Here is a 27,956-nt window from a genome sequence, read left to right on the forward strand (position 1 = left end):
GCCATATGCATGAATAAGGGATACACAAATGATAAGAATAACATGAGATCGATCGAGAAATAAAAGCTAAGGTATTTTGTTGGCCAAAACATAAGCACATAATAATAGTACATAGAAATTATAGATCAACCAACCAAATTAATAACCAGCTAGTAAAACTCCAAAAATTTTCCCTGGCTAAGTTGATAACTTGAAAACAGGTTTTTTCCCAGCATCACCTCCTAGATGAGGATCACGCTTAGCCTTCATCAAATGCCCCAAAACTTTGGCGTAGCGACGCACCAACTTCTTGAACTTCAAGCCTTGGAGGTTGTCTTTATTCTGTTGCATCCTAACCAGCTGAAGATTATGCTGCTTCTCTTCCTCAGTGAAATGTTCACCAAGTGAGTTCCTTGATCCTCCTTTGCCACCTCTCTCATGATCATCACTATTATTATCATTATTATTGTTATTATTGTTACCCTTTTTCTTTGCTTCTTTGTGATCATCATCTCCTATGATGAGTTGCTTCAAGCTTTTGTGGTCACTCTCACCACCACCCTCTTTCACCTCATCAGCAATAGAAACATTAGTTTGAGAAGATTTTGTTTCCACTGTGACATGAACATGAACATCCTTTGGTGTTGTTGCTTCATCATCCATTTCTGATTTGGTTTTCTCATTGCCTTGCACTGGAAATTGTTGTTGTTGTTGTTGTTGTTGTTTCCTTGTTCTTCTTGACATGGTGATGTCATAGTGACGTTTTGCTGCAGGAGATTGAACCTCCATTAATTTTGCTATCTGGGAAATTTACTATGATGATAATCTCTAACAAGTCTCTCTTCACTAATTTTTGTGTGGTGAAATCTCTCAAAGGGAAGAAGCCATCATGGCTATAGCTGCACCTCTTAGACAGCAAGATCACTCTTGCAAGAAGAGAAATGTTCACTTTCTTAAAGAGCAACCAAAGGGGGTTGGTTTGGTTAGTTTAATTAGAGGCCTTTCAAAAAGGTGAAATGTCTGTTTTGTTGTCCATGTGTGAAAGTTGAAAGATTAACATGCCAATGAAGCTGAAGAAAATGAAGTGGGGGAAGTGTCACCAAACTTTAGAAAATTCACTATAATGGGCCAATACATGCTCCTTGGGCCTATGTCTGGAACTTCTTTACGTACGGTTGATTTATTTGGAGGTTTAGAATTTTTTTTTTATTCACCAATATTAGTGGTTAGTTTTTATTAGAATATTAGTGTTGGAGAGATTTAAACTCACAGCTTCTCTCCTCCTTTTGCCTTAAACTCTCCTTCTCCATCACCAATGTCAAACCAATCTTATAACTTCTAAAGGTTTAAAAAGGCTAATACATATTACACTTTACATCGTCTTATTGATTAAAATTTATCGAAAAACATAATTTTTGGTGGTCTCACTATTTATTTAATGTGACTCTTCTAATTTTATAATTTTTAATAAATTATAATTTCTAAAACGTGTTAGAAGAAATACATTAAAAAATGTCTTACTAGCATTTTTCTTAAAAGGTTTTTGAGAGTATTTATCTTTCATTTCACTATATTACATTTATTAATTTTTTTATCATATCATTTATCACATCTATTTCCCTTCCTTTATTTTATTTTATTTCTCCATTTCTTTCTTCCTTCGGCTCATGCTTCCCAATTTTGGTGTACTTTAACTTTTTTCCCCTTTATTTTCCCTCTCTTTATCTACACTGAGTAGGTAGCTTTGCAGCTTTCAGGTGAAGTGGGAGCTAATGACCCTTCAATCCACATCCATCATAGCTCCTCACCCCATGATTTTCTATTTCCCTGGCCATATGGTAAGGTAGTAGATGGGACAGGTAAAAACCGGAATTAGAATAAGGTCTAGTCTTGCATATATAATGCATTAAATGAACATTGCTTAATGTGTGCATGTGGTTAAGTCTTTGGGTGTTTTGTTTGTTGTAGTAGTTCAGTAGAAAGTCAGCGTTTTGCTAGGTATAGTTAAGTTCGTTACCTTTGAGCTAACTGTCTATAGTTGCCAAAAACAGATGACACATAATCTATTTGTGTATGAAGGTAAGAGTTATGCTTCTTTCCTCCTTTCTAAGTCACTGAAAAGGGTACTAGAAGAAGGTGTGATAGGGTTGTACTTCCTAATTTGAAATTCATGATAATCTCCTCTCTCCAAAGTACTGAATTACATGTTAGTGTCATGTTATTATGAGAGGGATAAAACAAAAATTTTCATTTAAAAAAACAGTTCACAAGTTTTATCTAGAATAATTTGTGGTTTTCTAACTTAAAACGATTTTTTTTTATTGTGACATAGTCTTAAGAAAAATGAGAAAGATGCATTTCCAAATGCAGCATTGTGATATAAATATTAAAAAAATATAAGTATAACGGGTCAGAAAAGAGATATAAAAATAAAGAAATTAAAGGCAACATATCTCAATATTTTTTTAAAAAAATGGTGAAAGTCTTTCTATTCTACGCCCATATTTTCATCAAAATCCACCCTGATAGACCCGGCACTAAAGTAGAGATATCAAATCACCATATGTAAGAAGCTTTTTTTTTTGTTCTGTAACTCATAAAAGGCACTTTGTTGTTTAAAATTGGAAATCAATTCAAAATTTGTTCAAATACGAATTCTAGTGTACAAAATAGTTGCTTAACGATCTGTAAATAACTTCTATTGAAACATTTTTAAATTACATAGAATTCAATTGAAAAACTGTGTTTACTTCATCAAACATGTATTCTTTTGATTTTTCTATATATATATATATATATAATCCTCACTCCCAAATTTTCAATCAAAATTCTGAATCAATCGATTCAAAGGTCCAACACCCACATGTAATTGGGTCTGCAGAAACAAGTCCCATACAAACTCCAACCCATGCTTAGTAGTTAGCAAGCGTATATGGGCCCCTTCATCCCCACCCCACGTTCTCACAGACAACAGTAAACAATCACCAAACCTAAACTAACAACACATTAAATTAGTGTACAAGAATTATAAATTTTACACTGATAATAAACTTAAATTAAACGCTGCAAACTTTCCATATATATCTGTTTTGGCTTTGAGTATCAAGATATATATATATATATATATATATATATATATATATATATATATATATATATATATATATATATATATATATATATATATATATATATATATATATATATATATATATATATAGGAACCAAATCACTTTGTACCTTGATTCACCAATACTAAGATTTTATTGTTATCTCTTTAATTTATACTAAATAATGTAAAAAATTGAACAAATATGGCGTGTGCTATTTATATTTTATTGTAATTTTATTTAATTATTCTCTTTGAATGACCACATCATCCTCTAATAACTGATTTTCTTTCATGTGCTTTCGTGCATTTCTAATTTGTACTAAATGACATTGTTTTTACATGAATATTTTTTTTATACAACATTTACTTATGTAAAATTGTACGAATATGAGATGTGGTATCTAAAATTATAACAAATATTACAACACCATTAACTACCCTACATAATACATAATTATCCCTGCATTCTCAAATGTGAATAAACTATATTAGTGTATGGAGCATTTGAAGCAACAATAATAGAGCATTGGTACACTACAAAATACGTAACTATCCCTGCTTTCTCAAGAGTGTAAGCATGCATTGAGTGTCCCAATATCTAACAATAGATGGTGAGTAAGAATTGCTAGTTTATTAAGTCGCAATTGTAACATGTCAATTCTAATTCAAGTTTTGAGGGTATATACAAACAATTTCAGTGAACAAAACATAATGGGAAAGTGTAATTTTGATATTGTTTACAAAGAAGGCTTGCATGATAGAACAAAGATTGCAGTTAAAATATGGTGAATCGGAGAAGAATGACTTAGTTTACAACTAAAACTAAAGTACTTAGTAAGGTGTGACACCTAAATTGGATTAGAAGACAAGACTTTAATTACGACGAAAATAAAGACATATGTACTAGACAAACAAGCCTTAAGGTCACTAGGGGAAATTAACTCATTCTCATTGAGTGCATTCTAGCTCACACAATCAACACAAAATACTTACATTCATAACCTTTCAGCATTGCACACATACACCATCACGAGCACTACACTTTACATGCACTTGTACACTGAAGTTAGGCTCTTAAAAGGTAAGATAGAGCATGTGAAACACTTAGGGTTCACTTCTCATGCCTCTCATGTCATGCATTCACTCAAACAACTTAGAATACTAAAATTGTCTTGTTACCTTAAACCACTTATTCACTTTTGGTGTAAAATGATCACTAGTTTAGGCTACTTCATCAATACTAGTTTCAATGCTAATACAAGATATTTTATAAGGGAGAACTTCTCTTAAGCTTAAAGATGGTTAAGGACTTAGACAAGGTTAACTTTAGGTACCATATGGTGTAAGAACACACAAGGGAGACAACGCTAATTAATGGTCCAAACTTTACACCACTCAAATTGATACAAACAACAACTATATGCAAATCTATCATATACTCAAATCGTATTAACATGTCTCACCAAAATGATGTACCTAAAGTTAACATAGGATATCACATTAAACTAATTGATAATGTGGCAACTCGTCTAACTGTCACATCATTATTTAATAATAATATTTAATGATAATGACAAAAAAACTAATGAAAGAATAATATAAAGACTAAGATCAATTAATTTTTTGTTTAGAGATTGAAAGTAAAATTCAAAAGATGTTTAGGAATCAAAATCACATTTAACCCATATTTTTAAATTTAAAAAAAAAATCTCCTTTCCATTTTCTTCCATCATAATTTTATGTTGTGTTTGAAATGACGAAAGGAAAAAATGAATTATTTAATTTAAATTCAGAAAACAGATTTCCTTAAATAGTCAGCATTTTTTCTTCTATTTTCTCTTTAACTAAATTGAAAAAAATATTAATATCCATATTTTTTCTTCTCCAAACAAACAATTAGGCAATTAACTGTCTTGAGGTGCTGCTTGTGCTCTCTATTATGTGTCTATTGTTGGATCCAATAGAGTGACAAGTAGGGACCCCATTTTTTACAAGTTAAATTTTTTAATATATATATATATATGTGTGTATATATATATATATATATATATATATATATATATATATATATATATATATATATATATATAAAATAGTATATAATATATTAATATTACAATTGATTATTTGTATTTTAAAATTATATACTGTTATTTTAGTTACTTAACTTTTATTCACTGATAAAATACTTATTCTCTTTTCATAGTTATTACTGTCAAGATAATGATATTATTTTACATTTTTAGATAAATATTTTATTTTCCTTTTATAGTTATATTATAGAAATAATTATATTTTTATTTTTTAGACAAAATATTTGAATATCATTTTTAATAGTATTTTTATTTTATCACTCATTGTTTCAAGACTATAAATAATTATATTTACAAGATTTTATTAATTTTTTTATAATATATAATTCGTGAAAGTTCTTTTTTTGGTGTGAAGTGATCAATATTTGTAATATTTTTTAACTCAATATTTGTAATCTTTTATTTCTTGGAAAGCCCGTGTTTGTAATCTTGGATCTTAAAAACCATTTAATTTGTAGCATGTAATTCCACAAGTACAAGGGGGCTAACATTTCCCGAACAAGGAAATTGCTTCAGCTTCCATCGTAAGCCTTTTGACCAACGGGAGGCTTTTTTTTTTTTTTTTACCAAAATGGAGGTAGTTTTTAAATTAATTTAGAAATGAGGACAAGTCATGGATTTCCACGATTTTGCAGAAGTTGTGAAACTTTATTCGACTTTGAATTTTTTTTAACTTATTCTTACTAAAGTCGTAAGAAGTGATATGATTTTTGCATTTTCTTTTACTTGACAACCCTAAGTTATAAATTTTCACACAACTTCAAAGTCATAATAATCCACCCAACTTAGAAGTCGTGAAGTATCATACGATTTTAGCCAAAATCCTAATTTAGCCACATCCAAAATCGTGATTAACTATATGACTTCAAATTTATGCACTCCTTCATATAATACATGTTGTGGTATTAAACTATCAAGTTTTCTGTCATTAATATTAAAATAATTTTATTAAATAAAATTAATTAATATTACTAGTTCATACAAAATTATTATTTTACTTACTTCATAAATATTTAAAATATTAATCAATTTTTAAAAATAAGATTTTCAATAAAAATATGAAAAATCAACACAATATTTTAAAAAAATTAAAGAAGTGGTAATAAGCTTTACAACTTCTGAGTCAAAAAGAAAACTTCTACTTCTAAGTCATGTAGAAATCTAATGATAATTTGGATGAATATTCACGACTTTAATTAAAATTCACGAAAAAAAATTAAAAAAAGTAAGATACAAAAATTAAAAAATTGTATAAAGTTTCACGACTTTTGTCTACAAAGTCCTGAACATTCGTATGACTCACTACTATTTTGGAATTAATTAAAAAAAAAACTATCCTCATTTCATAAATTAAAAAAAAAATTACCCTCTAATGATGGAAAAGACCTCCATGGTAAGCTTAAAGTACCATAGCCTCATTAATTCTCTTTGGGTTGCTGCTTTGCCCGGTGGAAACCATACCCTTGTGAATTTAATCAAAGAATCAATGTTTTTAATAATGTATTTTACATATTTCATAATACACTTGCAGTAATAAAAAAATCATATAATAAAAATGTGTTAATTATTATACTTTTGTTAACATAGTTTCATTTCAAAAACATTAATATACTAACATAAGTATTAATAAACTAACATCAACAGTTAAAAACTAATTTAATTTTAAGTTTCCTAGTATTTAAGCTTAAACTAACTTTTAGCATTTAAAAGTAGTATTTTTTTTATCAAAAATATTTATTCTACTAAAAATATAAAGTATGATAAGTATTTTTTAATAGAAAATCATATATTTTTTATGCTTAACTATAAATATTATAAACTTATATTCATAATATAATATACTAATTATATACATATTAACTTCCCAAGCCAATGAACATATCTGTTGATAAGAAAAAAATGGTTTAAGAATATTTTTACTCTTTTAAATTTGAATAATTATTTTTTAAACTCCTTAAAAAATTATTTTTATTAGTTTCTCAATTTTTTGAAAAGTTTTAGTCTCTCTTTATTTATTGTGTTTATGATTTCAAAATTATGATTGTTTTTTACAGTCATTTTTTTTATTTTTTAATTTAATTTTAAAAAAATAATTTTTGACGATTTTAAACTGTCAAAACATTTAACTCGTATAGTTTGGTGGCCATTTTTTTATTTATATTCTAGCAGTTTAAAAACAGCTACAAATTATTTTTAAAGAAATTAAATAAAAAATAGTGATGTTTATATATATGTATAAAAGGAAAAGTTAATATGTACTTTCAAAATATCATATCATTTAAATAAACTTATAACGACTATATTAATGCATCAAATTCCATTAAGTAAATATTACACTACAAAAAAAAAAAATACCAAACTAATGTTCGTATCGTCCCTGACCTTGACATGCACAAAAGTAGAGCACAAAGCATCAACTAGAGATGAGAGGGGTGGATACAGGTAAGACAAAATATCAAACATGAAGGAACGACGGGGAAGATGAAGTAACTTATTTTTTCTCAAGATTTCCAGAGAGCCACAACATGTCTAGTCTATAGGGGGGGAAAAGTTTGCGCCTTGGTCATTTTGAACAGGAGGGATAGAGGAGCTCACCGCTTTGGCTTTGTTGGCTTCAAAGGAGTGGCTAATGCTGTGAATTTAGAGAAGCAGCTAGATAGTATCAGCAGATGGGGATGGCATGGAGATCTTTCACGATGATCAGAGGGGTATGGAGGAACTGTGGAAGCGCAACAACGAGAAGTATTTGAAGTGCTACCTAGTAAGGCCTATCGTGTACATGAGTATGGTGTAGTTATGAAGGGAAAGAAAATGTGAGCCCAATATGGTAATCGGCTGTAATTTGGTTGATGGGCAGATTATGGTGGAGATATATAGTTCCGGAAACACAACATGAAATCAATAGGATCCCTTCTAACAGGGGTGGTGAAGCATCTCCAGTTGTAAATCTAATTTCTATCCAAGGCAATTCCATACCCTACAGTAGTGTAATTCAGTTCCGCGATATAAAGGCCTAAGCTAGAAATTTGTATGCCATCAGGATCAACATTGGAGTGTCAGATAAGAAGAACGAAATTCATATGGTGGATAGGATGAAAACTATGGAGGAAAGAGACAAGGAAGACAAGAGATTTGAGAGGGGGGCATAATGGTTATCAAATGAAGATTCTATCTTACAATGTTAGGGGGTTGGGGAAATGGATGAAGCGGAAGTTCATAAAAAATCTGATCTTGAATGAGGGGGTGCAGTTTGTGAGTATACAAGAAACAAAAAAAGAGAACACTAATAAGGAGTTATGTCACGCAATTTGGGGAGATACACAGGTAGAATGGATTGCCTAGCCAACAATATATTCAGTAGGGGGCTTATTGTGTTTGTGGTCCAACGAATACTTTTGGAGTACTTTGAAAGGAGATATACTTAACTTCCTTGAGGACTTCTATGAATCTGGGAACTTTTCTAAGGGAGCTAATGCATCATTTATTGCTCTCATCCCCAAGGTTCAAGAGCCACAAAGTTGGGAGAGTAAACCAATCTCATTAGTTGGTTGCATGTATAAAGTGGTTGTTAAGATCTCAACAAAGAGGCTTCAAGGTTCAAGGAGTACTTCAGTTATTGATGGGCGACAAAGTGCCTTTTTTGGGGGGGGGGGGGGGGGGGGGAGAAACATACTGCATGATCCTTTAATTGCAAATAAAGTAGTGGAAGACGTGAGAAGAAAAAAGAAAAAAGTGGATGATTCTTAAGGTGTATTTTGAATAGGCTTATGATTCAAGTTGTTGGAGCTTACTTTTTTATATGTTGAAGAGGCTAGGATTCCATGAACAGTGGATTCATTGGATTCGTGGTTGCCTAGTATTTAGTCTGGTGTCCGATTTAGTTAATAAAAGCCCATCAAAAGAATTCATACCACAAAGAGGGTTAAGACAAAGTGATCCACTTACACCGTTTGTCATTATTGTGGCGAAGGGTCTAAGTGATTTGATAAGAGAGACAATTTCAATTTTTTTTGGGGATTCAAAATGAGGGATAAGGAGGTTGAGGTGAATTTGCTACAATATGCGGATGACAAAATATTTGTGGGGGAGTTCAAATTGGAGAATGTGGTTGTTGTTAAAAGCACTTTGAGGTGCTTTGAGCTTGTATCTAGTTTGAAAGTGAACTTCCATAAGGGTAGATTTGGGGGCATTGGTGTGGATTTGGAAGAGATAGAGAGGTTCTTTACATACTTGAATTGTAGAATATTAACATTCCTATTTGTTTGTTGGGAAATTCCTATCGGTGCAAACCCTAAGAGATTGGAGACGTGGGAGCCCATCATCTCAAAATTTGAGAAGAAACTTGCATCTTGAAGCATAAACACCTCTCTTTTGTTGGGAGAATTTATTTTATTAATTCGATAATTTCCTCTTTCCCTCTTTATTTTTTGTCTTTCTTTAAAATGGAAAAAGATATTTTTAGGAAGTTGGTTAGTATTCAAAGGCAATTTTTGTGGGGGTGTGAGGAGGGGAGGGAAAAAATTTCTTAGATAGGGTGGGAAAAAATTTGTTCACCTAAGGAACATGAAAGCTTAGGGTTCACAAACAGACATATCCTTATTTAATATTGCTTTGCTTGCCAAGTGGACACGGAAAATGTTTAATAATAGAGGCGAGCTTTGGGAGAGGGTGTTAGACTCAAAATACGTTGCTTCTCAAGGCTTATGTGAGGATGAGGTGAACAATCATGAGTCTATTTAGTAGAGAGATTTAAAGATTGCATGTGGGGGACAAAATAATAGGTGGTTTGAGGATTGGATTGAGTGGAGAGTAGGAGATGGGGCATACACTAGTTTTTGGAAAGATATATAGATGGATTGGGGAAGAATGCTTACAAATTAAATTCACAAGGTTGTTACTAAATTCGGAACAAAAAGTTGAGAGTGGATGAGATGGGGAGGTGGGTTGATGGTAGATGGGTGTGAGAATTTAAATGGAGAAGAAAATGATTTGAGTGGGAGAAAGAATTAGCGAAGGAGTTCAATACTTTGGTCAACACTGCCAAAGTGGAAGGTGTAGGGTGTGACACTTGGCTTCGGTTGATGGAAACTACACATAATTTTTCAGTGAAGTCTACATACTCTTCTCTGCATAATCTGCGGATTGGGTCTCATGAGAATGGGGTGTTTAAACTTATGTGGCATATTAAAATTCGTCACAAAGTGTCTTTCATGGTATGGAGGTTGTTACATGATAGACTACCCGCAAAGGTATATCTACATAGGAGGCACATCCAATTGCAGGAAGGAGCTATTTCATGTGTGTTATGTAATGAGAATGATGAAGACGTATATCATGCTATCTTCTCATGTCAGAACGCACACTCTATTTGGGGGAGTTGGTATCGGATGTTGGACATCTCAACAGTTTCTCTAGGCTCAGTTATTGAACATTTCAGTCATAACTCCCAGGGTCGTTATAGTCCAAAAGCTAGGGAAACAAGATGGTGTTCAAAGGTATTATTTTTTATTAGGAGAAGCTCTGGCACAAGATCCGATTTGATTTGTGGACATGGCTTATGTTGGACACATATCAAGAAGTTCAAGTTTTAAATTTGAATTGTTAACAATTTTTAGATTTAGATTTGCAAATATGTTTTTTTAGTTTTAGAATTATAGATACATAGCATATAAACTTTGAATGGTTAGTTTTTAAGATTATTGTTAATTTTTGAATTTTACATATCTGTTAGTTTTTAAAATTATTATTAGTTTTTGAATTTTGTAACTTCTATATAGATAGATTAGCAGGTAAACTTAGATCAGGTAATTTTCAGCTTTTTGAACCTTGTAAATCGATATATATATATATATATATATATATATATATATATATATATCAAATAAATGAATAAACAAAAAAGTTTTGCTGCTACTGTGTGGGGTGCTGGGTTTTGTAGGAGGGAGAGGGGGCAAATTGTTTGTAGTTACTGGTGATCTGGGGTTGTGACCGGATAGTATGAATATATTCCAGTAGCATTACACGATCAAACATGGCCCGGTCGGTGGTTCTTTGTAACTTTTTCGCACTTCTTGTGCTTTTAATATAATTCTGCATATTGCTTACCAAAAAAGAAAAAATACCAAACTAATAATTTTTTTATTAGGATATACATAAACACAAAAACAAATGTGTACTAGCATGGCAACAAATGAACGAAATCATGCATGGTGACAAGGACCATTAATTATCTCACACCTGGGATAGGAGCGTTTTCCCAAACGTGAATACTGAAATTGAATCACAATCCACCACTGGCTGAGTTCAATTGGGTTTTGGGACCACAAAAGAAACAAGACCCTTGTGCTCATTCAATACTCTTGTTCACGCAACAAGCAACAACATTAATTATTCTTCTTTATTCGATGGCTCTCATGTTTTCTTTGTTATGGATATTGTTAATAAGTAGCACTTATTCGTTAAAAAATAAATAATAAAGTTTGTACTAAAAAATAAGGTTAAAAATATATATTGAAAATCATGATTAGGCATGGTAACTGGTGGATGGGGACGGATTTTGCTTACATCACCCGTCTCGACTCTCCCATTTTTCTCCTTGCCTTCGCTTTCGAAATTTAATAGAGATGTATATTTATTTTCCATATCCGTCTCCAACGGGTCAGATTTCGTCCCTCCTTCGACATATTTATAAAATTTTATTAAATAATATAATTTTTTATAAAATAAAAAATAAAATTTTAAATAACAACTATAACATATTTTTAAATTATATATATCAACATAAAATTCAATCTAATAATCTCATATTTAAATGAATTTTGTAAATTAATTATTAGCGAAACAAATTTAGAACAAATATTATTAATCTCATTTCCAATTCCAAATTCAACTTTAACTATTTGAAAAAATTTGATCCCAACTTCAATTCGGATTTTTCCCTTTAAAGTCGAAATGGATCCGCGACGAGCCCTATGAATTCAGGTCTCGTTGCCATGCCCAATGATGATCAGAATATATTAAGAAAAAAAGAGTAATGGAGTGTGAAAAGTTTTAATATTTTTATTTTCAATTAACATTTGTCCATTTTTTTTCTTGGTACTTTGCACGGGTAGATCTTGTCGTTACTAGCTTTGTGGGGCCGGATTAACCTAGGAACCTGAAGACTCAAACCAGTTCAACTTAATCTATAGTCTATAGTCTACACTGCCTCATTGAACTTTCTTTTCTCTCTCTTGTCTCAAATCTCAACAAAGTGACATGTCCAATTGCCATCTATATCCTCCCTGCCATTACCTGCACCTTCTCCCATGTCACTTTGAGATTCGATGACACACACTTCCTTCCTCTAACGCCAATGTTGGCATGTAGTATTAAGAATATAGTCAAACTACTAATACTCCTACTAGTTGTACAATAAATTACTCCAGTTTTTTTTCTTAATAATAAGAATAAATTATTTGGTTCTTTATGTAGCACAGTAACATTATTTACACATTAATCCATAAAATTAATTTTTAAATAAGTCTTTCAAAAGAATAATTCGTCATTACGTGGCTCTTGCACCATAATGGCTATTTTTTTAAAAATTAACATAAATATATTTTTAAAAATTACAAAAATAAATAAATCATATTTTGAAGTAGGATTTTATTATAATTCTTTTCTCTTTTTTTTTTATTAATCATCCAACCTACCTTATTGTCTCTGGAGTCTACAATATATATATATATATATATATATATATATATATATATATATATATATATATATATATATATATATATTCAGATGAAACAACTAAAATTTTTTGGTACACTTATTTATAATTTTTTAATCTTAGACTTTTAGTATTATATATTTTCAGAGACTAAACATAATGTTTTTCTAAAAATTAATAACAAAACACCTAGTTTTATATTATCTAAAATTGGTCGTAAAAATAATTATTTTATTTTATGCATAAAAATATATTTATTTTTCTCAAATTAATTTTACAGTAAAGAAATTCTTGTTTAATTTTTAATTTTTATATTTTAACTCATAGGATTTGTATAATAACAAAAAACCCTACTACATTTACAAATGAAAAATGATTGATTAGCAATAAAATTTGTATTTAATTTTTTTTTGGACAAAATTTTCTTCATTTAACAACAATCACACATAAGTTAGTCTAAACAGTAACTGGTAAAAAAATTATATGAATAATTCTTTTAAATATATATTTTATTGTGGGTTGAAATCGATTAAAAATCATAAGATTAAAGGATAGTTATTAAATTAACTGTGAAACTACTTGTGATTTATAATAAATTTTAGTAAATAATAAAGAATATATTTAAAAGAATGGTAGTATACAAGAATATATTTAAAAGAATGCTAGCATCTCTATGCTCTGTGTAACAAAAGTTGATGTCATTTTCACTTCTCAGTCCTCACACTCGCAGCACCAAAACCATTTTGCACTCACAAGAACCCAACCCCAACTCCAACAAAAAACAACACAACTAGAATCTCTCTCTCTCTCTGCATTCTCTTCTCTTCCTCATGGCGTCCCTGACCCCGGGCGTCCTCTCGAAGCTCCTGGACAACGCGGGTTCCAAGGTAACCGCCGCTCACCGGCAGGCCCTCCTGCAGGTGACGGAGATCGTGCCGCGCCTCTCCTCAACCTCCCCATTACAGAGCCGCGGCTACTTTTTAAAACTCTCGGACTCCCTCCACTCCGCCTACGTCTCCGTCCCCGACGCCGACGCCGACCTCATCTGCGCCGGCAAGCTCCACCTCGGCCAGTTCGTCTACGTCACACGCCTCGACGCCGCCTCCCCCGTCCCCCTTGTCCGCGGCCTCAACGTGCTCCCCCGCCGGAGGCCCTGCGTCGGGAACCCTACTGAGTTGGTTCCCAGCGAGAGGCTTTGCGTCGCCACTCCGAAGAAAAAGAAGAGAGAAGAGGTTGTTAAGAAGGAGAAGGGGTTGGAGATGATGAGGAGGTTGAGTTTGGATTCTTCTAGAAGGGTTTGGGATCAGAGTCCGGTTGCAAAACGGAAAACCGCTTCTGCGAGTTCGCTTTCGAACAATCTTAAGGCCAAGAAGTCTAACTCTAACCCCACTTCGCTTAACGTCTGTTACTGTTCTCTCTTTCTACCTTTTTTTTTTTTTTTTAATGACCAACTTACATTACTGTGTTGTGGGGTGTTTGGAGGGAAGGGAAGTAAACGGAAAGAGAGAAAAAAATTGATTTGATTTCATAAGTATAGAAAAAAATAATTTTTTTAATTCAAATTTAAATTTTTTTAATTCAAATTTAAATTTTTTCTTCCCTTTTCCACCTTTCTAACACTGTTCCAACTTCCAAATGGACCATGTAGAATGTATGGAAAATCAAAAGAGAAAAAAAATTGAAATTTTAATAGAGAAGATAGTTAGAAAAAATGATTTTTTTTTCTAGAAACTATTTTCTTTCTTTTGTTTTTCTTTTCAACTAAATAAAAAATGCATTGTTAGATTTTTTTTTTTTTTTTGTTTTCACCTTTGATAATCCACCTAATAGATCATGCATTAAAGGTTGATTTAAGTTATTAGGTCCATTTCTAACAGGAGAACTGCATTTTTATTTTACTCTGGTGAATGAAAGGTTTTGCCTTTTGGCTACCCTTTTGCTTTTTATTTTTTATTTTTTTCCTGTTAATTTTTCTTTGTGGGGAGGTTTGTTTTTATTTTTTATTTTTACGGAAGAGGGTTTTATATTAGTTGTTTCTTTCTTTTTAGGGGGGAATGGGCGTCTTCGTTTAGCATCAAATTTGATGGCGGGCACGTTTTTAAGGTGAAAAATTCACTCTTAGTCGTTAAGAATAGCAAATGTTTAAGTCGTATTCAGCAGCTAATCTATGTTTCGTGTTTAAGTTTGTAAATTTTAAGGAAACATGAGGTTGTCGTTCCACTGCTGAATTTTGTTCTTTTTAGATCACTGTTTCGGATAAAGTTAATGTTGAGGGCCCTCTTGACTTTTTTTTATATTTTATTTTATGTTTTTTGCGCTTTTAAAAGGCTTTTATTTCTGTTGGTGTGGACCATGTCAACGGTTTTCTTTTTTAAAATTTTTGTATGCTTTGACATTCTGTTAACAATTTTTGGTAAGAATTTGTCTAATTGAGTTTTGTGAATGTTTGAGGTCAGTATTGGTAGGGCCTTTGGTTTAAAGAGAAATTAACTTTTGATGGTTCTGCATACTCTGCTGTCTAGCACTGCATCATGTGGGTAGAGAAAACACTTTCTGATGTTGTATGAGACAAAAGGTTCATTTTGTGTGTGTCATTTCTTGTCTTTAACTTTCTTGAAGCTTATTGTGGGTTGGTGGTGTATGGTGTTGTAGGTGATAGACAAGAAGGTTGTTTCTGTCAAACCTGATTCTCCACTAAAATCTCCAACATCAAGTGTCTCACCCTTGAAGAATAAAAACGAGAACCTGTGTCCAAAATCATTGACAATCACACCTCCGAGGAAGAGTACTAGTACTAGTACTAGGTCACCCTGTGGTGGCACTGTTCATAGCCCACTTGTTAAGGTCCCCCTCAATTTCAAGACTTGGTGTTATGATACTCCTGCATGTTGGGAAGATGTCTCACTCCCCATGTGTGATCTTGGAAAGGTATTAAACTTGTGTCTGGCTAATATTCTAACTTTCATGTCGCCATCTTGTTCCTGTTTTTGAATTTTGTTGTTTCACTCTTTTGCAGCAAGTTGTGACTCATAGAACTGTTGCCTTTTTAGCGGCTGTGCGGTCTCTTGAAGAAGCATCTGCTACAGATTCTGTGATCCAATGCATGTGGTATCTATCTGTTGCTTGTAAATACAATACACAATTCTTTTGCTATCTTTTTATGCCCTTCCTGCTTGTTATTAGAATTTGCTCTACGAATTTCTCATCCATGATGTTGTAACAGATGCTTATTATCTGCTAATTCAGTGTTGTTAATGCATTTAATAATGTAATGAACCTGAACAATTTTTCTTAGAAAGCATTTTTAATTTCTAATTATTGAAATACAGATATGATTCTCTGTTATTGACATACTGTGATTTTCAAATGTGTTAGTATATACTTAACTAGTTTGCCTGGTAATCTTTTGCCCCTGGTATCCCCCTTTAAGTTTGAGGGTACAGATTATTGTGGATTATATCTTTTTACATGTATGGCACCATATGAATGTTATTTCAAATGTAAGTTTTCCAACCATGCGGTCAAAATTGTCAATCTGACCATCTTAAATAGAACAAGGAATGAGCATCTCATATTCTCATGTCTAGTGAAAATAGCTATTCCATCACTACATCTTATCATTGTCAGTTATAGATATTTGGAGTCAGAATTGGAAGGAAATTTCTCAGTTTTATACTAAATGGCATGTCTGGATCAGCTTATTTCAAGGGGAATAATTGTCTATTTATCAAAAACTCTCATAAGCCATTATTTCTTTAAGTAAGCTAAACACAACATATTCTATCATATTTTCCCCCTCTTTTGAGTCTGTATGAACTACAGTATGTGCTTCATAATTGTATAGACTAATATGATTATTCTCTTTCAGCATGTATGCAGAACTTTGCCAGTCTGGTCAAACACATTCTCCTGGATCACTTGTGAAGCAGTTTTTGGAGCTTCACCTGAGTTTGCAGAGAGTAACAGTGCTGTTTGATTCGTTACTCAACCCACTTCCTGAAACAAAGTCAAGCAGCCACTCTACCCTACAGTGTCTAACAGAAGATGCATGCAAAGTTCCCACCCGAAAGAATGCTATATCTTGGGTACAAGCTGCCGTAGGTACCAATCTTTCCAAATTCAATCTATTTGAAACACAGGCGAAAAGTGAGGTTCTAAATGGTGAGAAATGTCATTATGTTGTCATTGAGAATACTCCCGAGGACATCAATACTGAGACTTCACCTGCTCAAAACAAGCAAAATCGTGTAACTCAAGCAAACCACTTGCCAAATTCAACTGCTAAAAGACTTCCTTCTTCAAAGCGGAATCTCTTGGCAGCAAAGAACAAGGATGCTGACAAACATGATCGATCAAAAGAAATCAAATTAAAAGAGGCTGCGAGTTTGGCAGAAAAACTGCTTGAGGCATCTAGCGAATGGTTCCTGAAGTACTTGGAGGAGTCTCTGAGTAATGAGTTCGGGTTGAAAAATGAAGGGAACACTGAAATTGCAAGTCTTCTTGGACAACTCAAACAGGTGAATCACTGGTTAGATAATTTGGCTGGTGGAGATAAGGTTGATCACCGGGTAGAGAAGCTAAGGAAAAATTTGTACCGGTTTCTACTTGAGCATGTTAATTCTGCCGTTACTTCTAATTAGAGTAAATGTAGAAGAACTACGAGAGCTAACAATTGACAAAATGGAGAATACTATCCTCAAATGACTGTGCATTGGACAGCTGACAGTGGTATTACAGTGAATATTTAAAGTTTAAACAGATCGATTTGGTCTTGGTGTAACCACTTAACTTAGGATCTTACATGTACCTTGTATAATTTAGTCTTTGTCACTGAATGAAGTTATGCCCAAGATTTTTACATTTTGAGCTGTATTCTAATGATATGGACATGTTATTATTGACAGTAAATTTTGGTTTATATTCATTTTGGATTAACCTTGAGAGTTCCCAGTTCAACAGTCTTGCTTTTTTAATTAAGGTGGAGTTGTGATTCATTGGCTATAATAAATTGTTGATTCTTGCTTTCTTGTGTTGTGCAAATAAGTTGGCGACTCTTAACATGCTGCGGTGCAGAATGTTTTGGTAACCTTAAGCTCATTATGTTTTTGGTTGAGAAAAAAAAAAGAATCATGCCAAAGGGTATGGTAGAGAAAACAAGAAACAATGATAGAAAGAAAGACTTTTTTATAAGGACACTAGACCAAGTGAGAAGCTACATCAAAATTTAAATGCTAAATGCCTTCTTCTGATATGAAAGCCAAGGCATTAATTAACCCAATGTATTCACATTTATTTAGTTGGTCAAAAAGTAATCTGTATAAGAAGCTGATGATCCCTGAAGCTGTGCCTCCTCAACAGTTGTGGAGGACTTTCCCAAGGCTTTCATTCCTTTACAAGACTTCATGTGTTTGTGCATTTTCTCAGGCTTAAACGACTTCCCGCATTGCCTGCATCATCAAGTCCTATTTACGGTCTCATCATTCATGATTATGATAAAGATGTGAAATCGAAAGTATCTCGAAACATATGGGCATCAAGTACATATAGCTCATACTACTCTAGTCACATTTAATTAAAAATGCATGAAATACAACTCTTAAAAACTTGACACTGTACCCCGCAGCCAAAAGTTGGTAAACATCACAATCTGCTAATAAATGTTACCCTTTTTTATATTTTATACTTTTTTGTTATAACAAAATCTAAATTATGAGTATCTAATAATCCAAAACCATCTGAATCTTCATTCCATTGGCCTTTTGGTTGGAATCTTTTGACACTTGTCATTTCAGTAGGTAGGTCATATATTTTGATTTTGTTCATAATTATTATTAGACTAATAAACAGTCAAGTGCAGCCTCTAGCCTCCATGCACCTCCATTAAGCTGAGCATTAATCAGGCCCTGATAAGTCCTAATGTACTGTATCCTATTGATCCTCAACCAGTGTGCTAAAACATCCTCCACAAATATGACCATGATTTTTCATGAACAGTTTCTTGTCACAATATTGTTGAAATGCCTAACAATTGAAATCATATTCAGATGTGACATGTTTAGTCACTTACGAGCAGGTTGGTCCACCAAATGGTTTGGAAGAAGTTTGATTTAGCAACTCCCCTAACTTTTTCCTGCTCCTGCTAGTTTCATTTCCATCAAAGCTTTTTCTGCAAAAAGAGAATAAAAAATAAAAATAAAACAGAATTAAAGAAATCAGGCAAATAATATTAGGATCAATATTTAGAATCTTCAAAGCTCAATTTATAGTATAACTCCCCCACCTTGCCCCATATTGTTGTTTCTGGTGATGATGACCCCAAGAAGTCGCAAAACACCTGGCTGATCCTCCCAATTTGTCTCCCTTACAAATCTCAGCCCTTCTTTCAGGTATGTTGATAGGTTCCTTAGATAAATTCTTTTGAGCCAGGTTCATTTGGACCAGGGCTGCATCATTTGTTTCCACAGTGCCACAAGTGATCCAATTGCGGAACACATTAGAAACTCTGGCAGAATTGCTCCTGATCTTAGTAAAGGAGGATTGAGATGAAGATGATGATATAGTGGAGGAGGATGAATCAGGTGAGTTGGTTTTATTCAGGTCATCTTTGTGGCTAGCCTTCTTACTCAACAGATTGTGATACAAGGAAGGCAATGAGCAATCCTCTAACTTGTCTTGGTTGATTTCGTTGAAGCCGTCTTTGCCTGTTGCCTCTAAATGCTTCTCTTCTTCGACCTTTGAAGAGTCATCATCTGTCACAGATGACCTGTCTGAGCTGAAGACCAATGATGAGTCCTGGCTGATTTCTGATGACCCTTTTGTCGGAGTATCCGTTTTCAAATCCAAGTCTCGTTGAATTCGAGGTTCTTCTTCTGCTAGAGGCGGCTGCTGGTTTTTGTCCTCTATAGTTTGTACTTGACTACATTTCTTCTCAGCATGGATATCACAAACAGTAGTTTTCTTTTCATCAAGTGAAGGAGTTGTTGCTGCAGCATTATTATCCAAAAAGTAGTACAAAGTTAATGAGTCTTTTAACATTCTTGGAAAAGCATACATGCTTTGGAAATGTCCATTGATGGAAATTATGGGTGGCCATACTCAAATATTTAATGTGAACAACATAAGTGGGAATGGTGATTTTCTCCAAGTACATACCAAATGGGGTAGGGTGGATTTGTGATCCTTTGAGGACGTATTCATTGTCAGAGATGGGGGTTATGAGGTCGTCATCCAACAAGTCTTGCCACACATATCCACTCTTGTACCTCCTGCCGTTCAATAATTGTTAGTTACAAATTGATCATATGGCAGGCATTTAGTTAAATGTTAAAAAAAATGAGGTAGAGAAATGGACCAAAGAAAGGATTAGAAGGGTATGACCCAACCTCTTGTAGGACCAAGAAAAAGCATCTGGCAAGTCTTTTCCTCTCAATTCCCCAAGCCATCTCTTTACATCTTTTTAAGAGATAAAAAAAAAAGGCAATACTATTAGATAATAAAAATCACATATTAGTCACAACAAAAATGATCCATCAACACCAATAACCCATATACACCTAGAGAATCAAAGAGAGAAAATTGTAGACATGATAGGTTATACGATGTGACAAGAAATGTTAACTGAGTGTTGCATTGTAGCATGTGTTCATATGTCATTACTCTAATCAAAACACATTATGCGCAGAAAGAACAAAGAGGTACTATAGTCAGAGCCAGATGCAGAAGAGGCTAAAGTACTAGAAGAATGAAAAGGAAGTGTGGAAGAACAAAGATAACTCACCTCTTAGATAAACCCCATTTCGAGCAAGATGAAGAACACGAATCAGATGAGGATGATCTGCACGACCACCTATCTGACTAAGGAAGTAAATGATGTGAAGCCTTCTCACTTCTCCTCCACCTCTGCCTTCCATTCCAATTTCTCTTGCTCTATTCTTCTTCTTGCCTCTGCTGCAATAAACACAAACAACAACACCCTCTTTGACACAAGCACCAAACAAGTACTCTTCTTTTTAGGCACAACACAACACACAACACAAACAACCCTCTTATGTTATCCTCTACTATGATTCAAAATATTATATAAAACGTAGAAAGCAGCTAACATTGGAAAACCCACATGAGATCTTTGTCTCTCTGCCGGCCTGCTACACAAGGAACTGACATCACAAAATATAATATAAACCTTTATTCAAATAAAATATTCACAATTTCATATCATGGTCATATAGTATAAGGTTAATATAATGCAGGCCTGTTAGGTACCTACATGAGCATTACATGTTTTTTTTTTTTAACAAGAAAACATAATCTTTTTATCTTGTAAACATAAATAATAATAAAAAAAGAATGAGAAACATCGAGACTAGAGAATATACCAAGCAAGTGATTGGTTTGTGTACTAGAACGCAGTTAGTTACCTTTTACCTCTTCTTTGTAGCAGAGAAAGCAGAGAGAGAAAGAGAAAATAATGTGTGAGAGAATTGACCAGGTTTGGGGATATATAAAGATGTAGTTACGGAGTAGAACCAGATTCAGGGATCATCTGATTTCTCGCGGTTTAACGAATTTATACAATAAATGTATAATAGTCAGCTTTTGACTCAAGATCATTGTTCCCCCAAAAGTTCATTTCTGTTTCTTCTTTTTCTGTTTTATTATAATAACCTTTTAATGATTTCATTCATATATTTAATGTTTTCATTTTTTTTCCTACAAATTATTATTATTTGGAGTAGTATTTTTTTATTAGCTAATAGTTAATTTTATTAGTAGGAATAATCAAATTCATGACTTTTTTTCTTTTTTAATCAACCAAACTTATATCTCCTTGTAGTATTATTTTGGATAGCTAACTATACATGTCTTTTATTATATTGTTTCTTTTTCTTTCTAACATAGATGTTTAATGTCTTAAAATACTTAATGTTTATGCTGAATGCATTAACGCATACTTGCCTATGAAATTTCTCGTTAATCGGCAAACTTCCTTTTTATATATACTATCAGTAATTTTGGTCATTTATTGTTATTGTTGACTTTGTAAAATTCAAAAAACAAAAATCACGGTAAATCAATTGGAATTATCTTACTGAAATGTCCTAATCAATTATAATTAATGACTAAAATTCTGAAGTCTATGCAGGTGATTTGAGAAAACATACCACTTTTAATTTGCCTCGGTCAAATAATTAAATGAAACGATATGCTGAAAATATGTTCATTAATCATTATAAGTACTGAACAATATTTTATTAAGAAAACGTGGAATAAATAGTTAAAAATAAGAGTTTCTTAAGTTTGTTACTATTATAAGACCCAATTATGTAATGATTAATGAAAGTGCCTAGCTAATTTAGTTGATAACAATAAATTTATCTTAAATTTATAATTTTTTTAAAATTATTATTTTCATTAATACTTTCCTTTCTTTTAATTGTTTGTTAATATATTATCTCTTATTTTAATTTATGGTATTTCTAGTCTAAAAATAATTAATGTAAAGAGCATTATAAATTGTTGAATCTTATATAAAAAAATATCATTCCAAATTTAAATTTTATAAATAAAAACAAAGAAAATAATAATCATGTTATGTCAGAATAAATTTATTCACACTATAATTAATTAGAAATGATTTTTGATATAATTTTTTAAATAATTATTATAATATATTATACATAATAGTTGTAATTAGATAAAAGTTTATAAATTTACAATTAGTTGGACAGGTTGGATGAATAATGTAGAACCTTGCAAAAAAAGAAGATAAAAAGTGTACAGATTTACACTCGTAGTAGATGCAGTATTTGTTAAAAAAGAAATGGACATTAAAAATTATTTACAAAGATCTTTTTAATATGATAAATATGCACACGATAAAATGCAGAATAACAAAATCAATTGATATTTTAACAAATTTATAATTTATTTTAATATATTTGGTCATAATTGTATTTTATCCTAGGGGACCCTACATTTCAGAAGAGTGGGATCTGGTTTTTCTTTTACACGGATATTTTTTGTTTGAGAAAAAAATATATTCATCGTAAAAAAACCCACCCAACTATAGATCTAAACATAAAATTACTAGTTACAAATTACAAATACAATGAAAAGGATATATAAAATACACAGATCGCTTATGTTTTGCTAACAGCCTAACACAAAGATGCAACAAAAAAGATAAGCAAACCAAACCATTGAAAAACCAGTATGACTTAAATTGAACAAAAATGATACATGAAGACAAGTAGATGACAAGAGAAGACACAATAAGTGGGTAATGAAATCAATTGACGATTTGAAAAATACCAAATTGCAATCTTGGCCAGCAAGTACATTATACAGAATAATCAAATAAACCGAACGTGGCAAAAATATATCATGAAAGAAAACTGCAAACATAATGGTCCAAAAAACAAAGCATTTTCTCAAGAAATTAATTGACCTTTTCATGATGTGGAGGTCCTCCTTTGTATAGTGTGGGAAGCCTTGCGGTGATTCCATTGCAATTGAATACATGACACACAAGTTTTGTTTTATCCCTTTCGTCGTCCTTCCTTCAACATCACATATTGCGATTTTCATCAGAAGATGAGCTCATAAATAAGTAGTTGAAATGCAAATTAGGAAACTAATTATTCTCTGAAAACAATTCAATTAGGGATTGTCACCTTCGTTGAAAAGGAATGATTTTACCATGTAAACAAACGTTACATCTTTACATCATTATGTTTTATATGGCAAATAATTTTCTTCATTGCAGTTGAAATCGAAATATAAAACTTTTTTCACTTACTGTACATAAATTTTAAAGTTTCTTATACAGTAAAATTAGATATAGAAAATTTTCAAATTTCAGTGTATTTATTGTTCTCTGATTTTATCTCTTCCATGTGAAAATCAGAGCAAAAATTCGGCAGTTGTTTTTCATTTTTTTATGAAGCTTTTGCTGTAATTTTTTCCTTCTTTTTTTTTTTTACATTTATAACGTATTAGCTAGGATGATCTCTTATTTTGCCGAAAAAAGAAAATTGGGACCATATAGTTTAATTTAATCAATTGGATCAGTAACAACAACTTAAGAAAATAAGGAAAGGAAACTAGTGGATCAATATTTATTAAATCATGTGATCGTGAACCTAGCTTGCTAATTGCAATTTAACAATCATGAGGAGGGTCAGCTAAATAATGGAAATTTTGCTGCTTAAATAATAGGAGGCATAGACAATTCAACAACCTACTCAATTCATTAAAACATAGGTAAATTTAAGGTCATGCATAAAAGATTTTTTTATTGACAAAAATTGTAAACAAATAAATTAAACGGGGCACCAACGGATGAAGCCCGAAAACTATTCATATCATGTATGCATATGCATTTTACTATATTCAGCAGACACGTGTAGTTTCACTTGCGTCTTCATAAATATAATAATATTTGAAATCTTTTCTTATAAAATTTTTAGTAATTTTTTTATCCGGATACAAGTTCAGATACATTTGACGATGCTTCAAAGACTAATAAGAAGCCACAATGACTTGAAGATGACATGTGAAATCCTATTTTTAACACATTGAAATTTAACTTATTTCCGCTCAAAGTCTGCACAAGCCTCCATAAATTGAGGGTCTAAAAAGGGTGACACTTCATACAAGTGACTCCATTAGCAAGCATGATCATGCCATGTGCATGGTATGTATATTAAACTTCTTTTATATTTGTTTAAAACTTAATAATTTTATATTAAATGTTTATTTATTTACTACCAATGTTTTTGTTTTGTAGGCAATGAAATTTGATTGTTCTCTACATATTGATGAGGTCTTTCAGTAGACCCGTATAATACAGGTGAATTTGTTGAAGAAAAGATCTAAGAGAACACATGTGAGTTTTTTTAATTTTTTTTCATTTTATTCATATTTACTATATTGATGAAAGAACGAATTTATTTGAATAACAAGAAGATTTTCAAAATGGATTTTCTAATGTTAGGTCTGAGGTTGCATCATCTATTGGCAAATCAGAGACTAGCCCTCTTGACCTTGCTTTGGAGGAGAGTATTAAGACTTTAGGGACTAAAAACCTTGCTCGTGATTATTGAGGTGGAGATAATGACCTCACGCATAAAAAGGAAAGCATCAGGAAGTAGTAGTTCACATGACTTAGAAGAGATTACTCAACTGAGACAACGACTTTCACAAAATAGGAAAAGATTCACTGAATGAGGAAGAACAATGAGCGGATGAGTCATTTGTCAAGCAGTTCCTACCACTTGATGCACAAAACATCTTTCAATAAAACCAACAACAAAACAACCACCAAGAGCACAAAAATGATTACCATGAACAACAATAGGATGACCAACAACAAGAGAAAAACAGACAACAAAAATACTCTTGAGATTATGATAATGAGTATAAGCTATCATTATATAATATTAATTTACAATAGCATATAATATTGTATAATAATTAGATTATTAAATTTATATAAAATATTAACGACAAATTACCGACAGATAAAACCAACAACAAAACAACCACCAAGAGCACAAAAATGATTACCATGAACAACAATAGGATGACCAACAACAAGAGGAAAACAGACAACAAAAATACTCTTGAGATTATGATAATGAGTATAAGCTATCATTATATAATATTAATTTACAATAGCATATAATATTGTATAATAATTAGATTATTAAATTTATATAAAATATTAACGACCAATTACTGACGGATAATATATAAAATAATTCGTGTACACTATCTATCAATAATCCATCAATAACATGATTGAGTATTAACCATGAACTTATATGTTGATACTTATTAAAAAATATGTTTATCAATAATTTTGTTGACAATTATCGACAGATAATCACCTACGGATAAGTCCTTTGATAGTTATAGACATATATTTTTCATGGATAAATTCATCAAAATTACTGTTGGAATATCAAAATCCATTGGTAATTTTTTTTCCGACAATCATATTTTTAACATAATTTTGCTTGACGGTAATCAGTCGGAAATTCTGATTTACCGACGGATTTTTATGGTCAATAATCACAACATTTCTTGTAGTGGGCATGGCCTCTGAGTGCATTCATGTGTGGTTGCTTAAAGAAGTCGAGAACTTGCTTTAGACGTAGGAAAGTAAAAAAAAAAATTTATGACCTCATTAAAGAGTATGTTGGTGCAAGAGAATGGAAACAAGCTTGGGTGTTTTTGTGTTTGATGTTATGAAGGGTAGAGGGAAGGTTCTTTGAGGGATTGTTATGATGCTTTGGTTGATTTATTGGCGAAGATGAAGAAGACAATTGTTGATGGGGTCACCATCACCAAAGAGATCACTGGAGAGGAGGGAGGAAAGGGTAAAGGTTGCAATGTAAGAAGAAAAAATATTGAAACGTCATTGTCAAAAATTATCTTTGGCAACGACAAATGATGGTTGCAGGGGTTCTTGGGAGGGGGGTAAGGAAATTTGGTGTTAAAGTCAACGTGGGAGGTTCAAAATTTTACAAGTCATGAAAGTATACATGAACAATGTATATACAGTGAAAGGGAATGAAAAGATAATTAATCTGGAGAAAATTAGAAAAGCATGTGGTATCACTTAAAATTGTGTTTTAATCTCAATTGTTAATTATTTTTATTTATAATATAATTAAAGGCTATATATTGTTAGTAGTTTTCATTTCTTATTTTAAGAGTTTTCTCATTTCAACATCCCCTTTATGTAAATATAAAATACACGGGGAAAAGTATTTTTGAACTAAATCCCCTTTAATGTGTATCTAGCTACCCTCAGAAGAAGGTTGAAAAATATATCAAGATGAGTATGTGGTAACATGCAAAATATATATAGATAAATGTCAAACTTCACAACAAAGAAGAAAAAAAATGTGTTTATGAATTAATTCATAGAAGAGTAAACTCTCAATTTTCAATTCATACACGCGGCTAAGTAGTGTTTTTGAACCAAACCACTAGAAAGTAAAGTGTAATTGACCAAAGATAAAATGATTTCTTGTATGCAAATTAAATGATACAATTCTTCAAAACCATGACAAAAAGTAAAAAATGACCATATAACACAGAAATAAATCAAAGCTTGGCACACATTGCATATCATGAGTATCAAGAAATAAGGGAAGAGATATATAAATATGCTAACCTTGATGGCCAAACTGGTATACCTGCAGGAGGTTTTAGCGGTTGTGCTTGTGCATGTGGTTTTCCTTTTTGTTGGAGTGGCTTAGACAACTCCCCATTGTTGAGTGTGTTTATATGAAGATTCAACAATGTTATATATTTTATGGAGATATTGTATAAAACCGAAGCAGTGCAGTTTGCAAGCAGCACGTTCCTTTCGTGAAAAATGGCTGCAAATTCTCGATAATAATTAAGATAGCAATAGTAACGTAGAAGAAAAAAACACTTCAAACATTCTCCTCTTTGCTTAAAGATATAGTTGATGAATGTACATACACCTTCCTATTGGGGGATCCAAACATTGCTAAACACTGCGCCCTTAATTAAGTCAATCCTTTAGATAAAAGTTTATGCGTTTGCCTTTCCTTGTAGAGAAACTTTCAATAGGCTAGGGCAAGAGTGTCCCCACTTTTGAGCTTCTCATAGAAGAATGGAGACGATTTTCTTAATTAATTACCTTGAGAAAAAAAAGATTTCCCTCTAGATGCCGTAACGACCAGAGATGACCAAGAAAATAATAATATAATAAAATCACTCCTAATTAAAATTTATTTAAAAGCTAACAAATTAAAAAATTAAATATGTAACAACCATTTTTATTTAGTGATAACTTGTTAGCAGAACAAATTTTGCAGTGAGCAATTCTAACATAAACAGGAACAACTATATTCTCAAAAAAAAAAAAAAGAACAACTATATAATACAAAATTCAACATAATATTAAAATTAATTGTAAGCATGTGATTACACAAAAAATTGCCCGCTTGAAGAAAGGGCCTAATTTTGAAAAAAATAATATTAAAAAATAGTTGTTAACATTTCACACACACAG

General features: G+C 32.0%; 3 protein-coding genes across 11 annotated transcripts; 1 reads left to right on the top strand and 2 right to left on the bottom strand.

Moving 5' to 3' along the window:
- Positions 1-908, bottom strand: LOC100306001 (uncharacterized). Its single transcript, NM_001249205.2, is given in 1 exon segment — positions 1-908. A coding segment is annotated over 1 exon segment (591 nt). The 5' UTR covers positions 769-908; the 3' UTR covers positions 1-177.
- Positions 909-13,576: 12,668 nt separating this feature from the next.
- On the top strand, positions 13,577-17,891 carry LOC100782697 (uncharacterized). The gene is made up of 4 exons (XM_003532842.5): positions 13,577-14,301; positions 15,554-15,829; positions 15,918-16,009; positions 16,770-17,891. Exons 1-4 carry the CDS (start codon positions 13,732-13,734, stop codon positions 17,539-17,541), a joined length of 1,710 nt encoding a protein of 569 aa, XP_003532890.1. The 5' UTR covers positions 13,577-13,731; the 3' UTR covers positions 17,542-17,891.
- A 177-nt stretch (positions 17,892-18,068) lies between these two features.
- On the bottom strand, positions 18,069-23,490 carry LOC100785001 (uncharacterized). Of its 9 annotated transcripts, XM_041018206.1 has the most exons (8): positions 23,213-23,256; positions 21,004-21,057; positions 20,679-20,848; positions 20,284-20,353; positions 20,054-20,166; positions 19,182-19,884; positions 18,969-19,067; positions 18,069-18,348 (listed from the first exon to the last, which is right to left on the bottom strand). In XM_041018206.1, exons 1-8 carry the CDS (start codon positions 23,239-23,241, stop codon positions 18,195-18,197), a joined length of 1,392 nt encoding a protein of 463 aa, XP_040874140.1. In that variant the 5' UTR covers positions 23,242-23,256; the 3' UTR covers positions 18,069-18,194. The 9 variants fall into 9 exon arrangements, with proteins under 9 accessions (XP_040874140.1, XP_006585377.2, XP_014634494.1 ...); XM_006585314.4 differs by lacking the exons at positions 21,004-21,057; positions 23,213-23,256 and adding an exon at positions 23,349-23,489; XM_014779008.3 differs by lacking the exons at positions 21,004-21,057; positions 23,213-23,256 and adding an exon at positions 23,349-23,422 and having other exon boundaries at positions 20,679-20,845.
- Between the last annotated feature and the right edge of the window lie 4,466 nt (positions 23,491-27,956).

This window comes from Glycine max, chromosome 8 (assembly GCF_000004515.6).
Source record: "Glycine max cultivar Williams 82 chromosome 8, Glycine_max_v4.0, whole genome shotgun sequence".
NCBI lineage: Eukaryota > Viridiplantae > Streptophyta > Magnoliopsida > Fabales > Fabaceae > Glycine > Glycine max.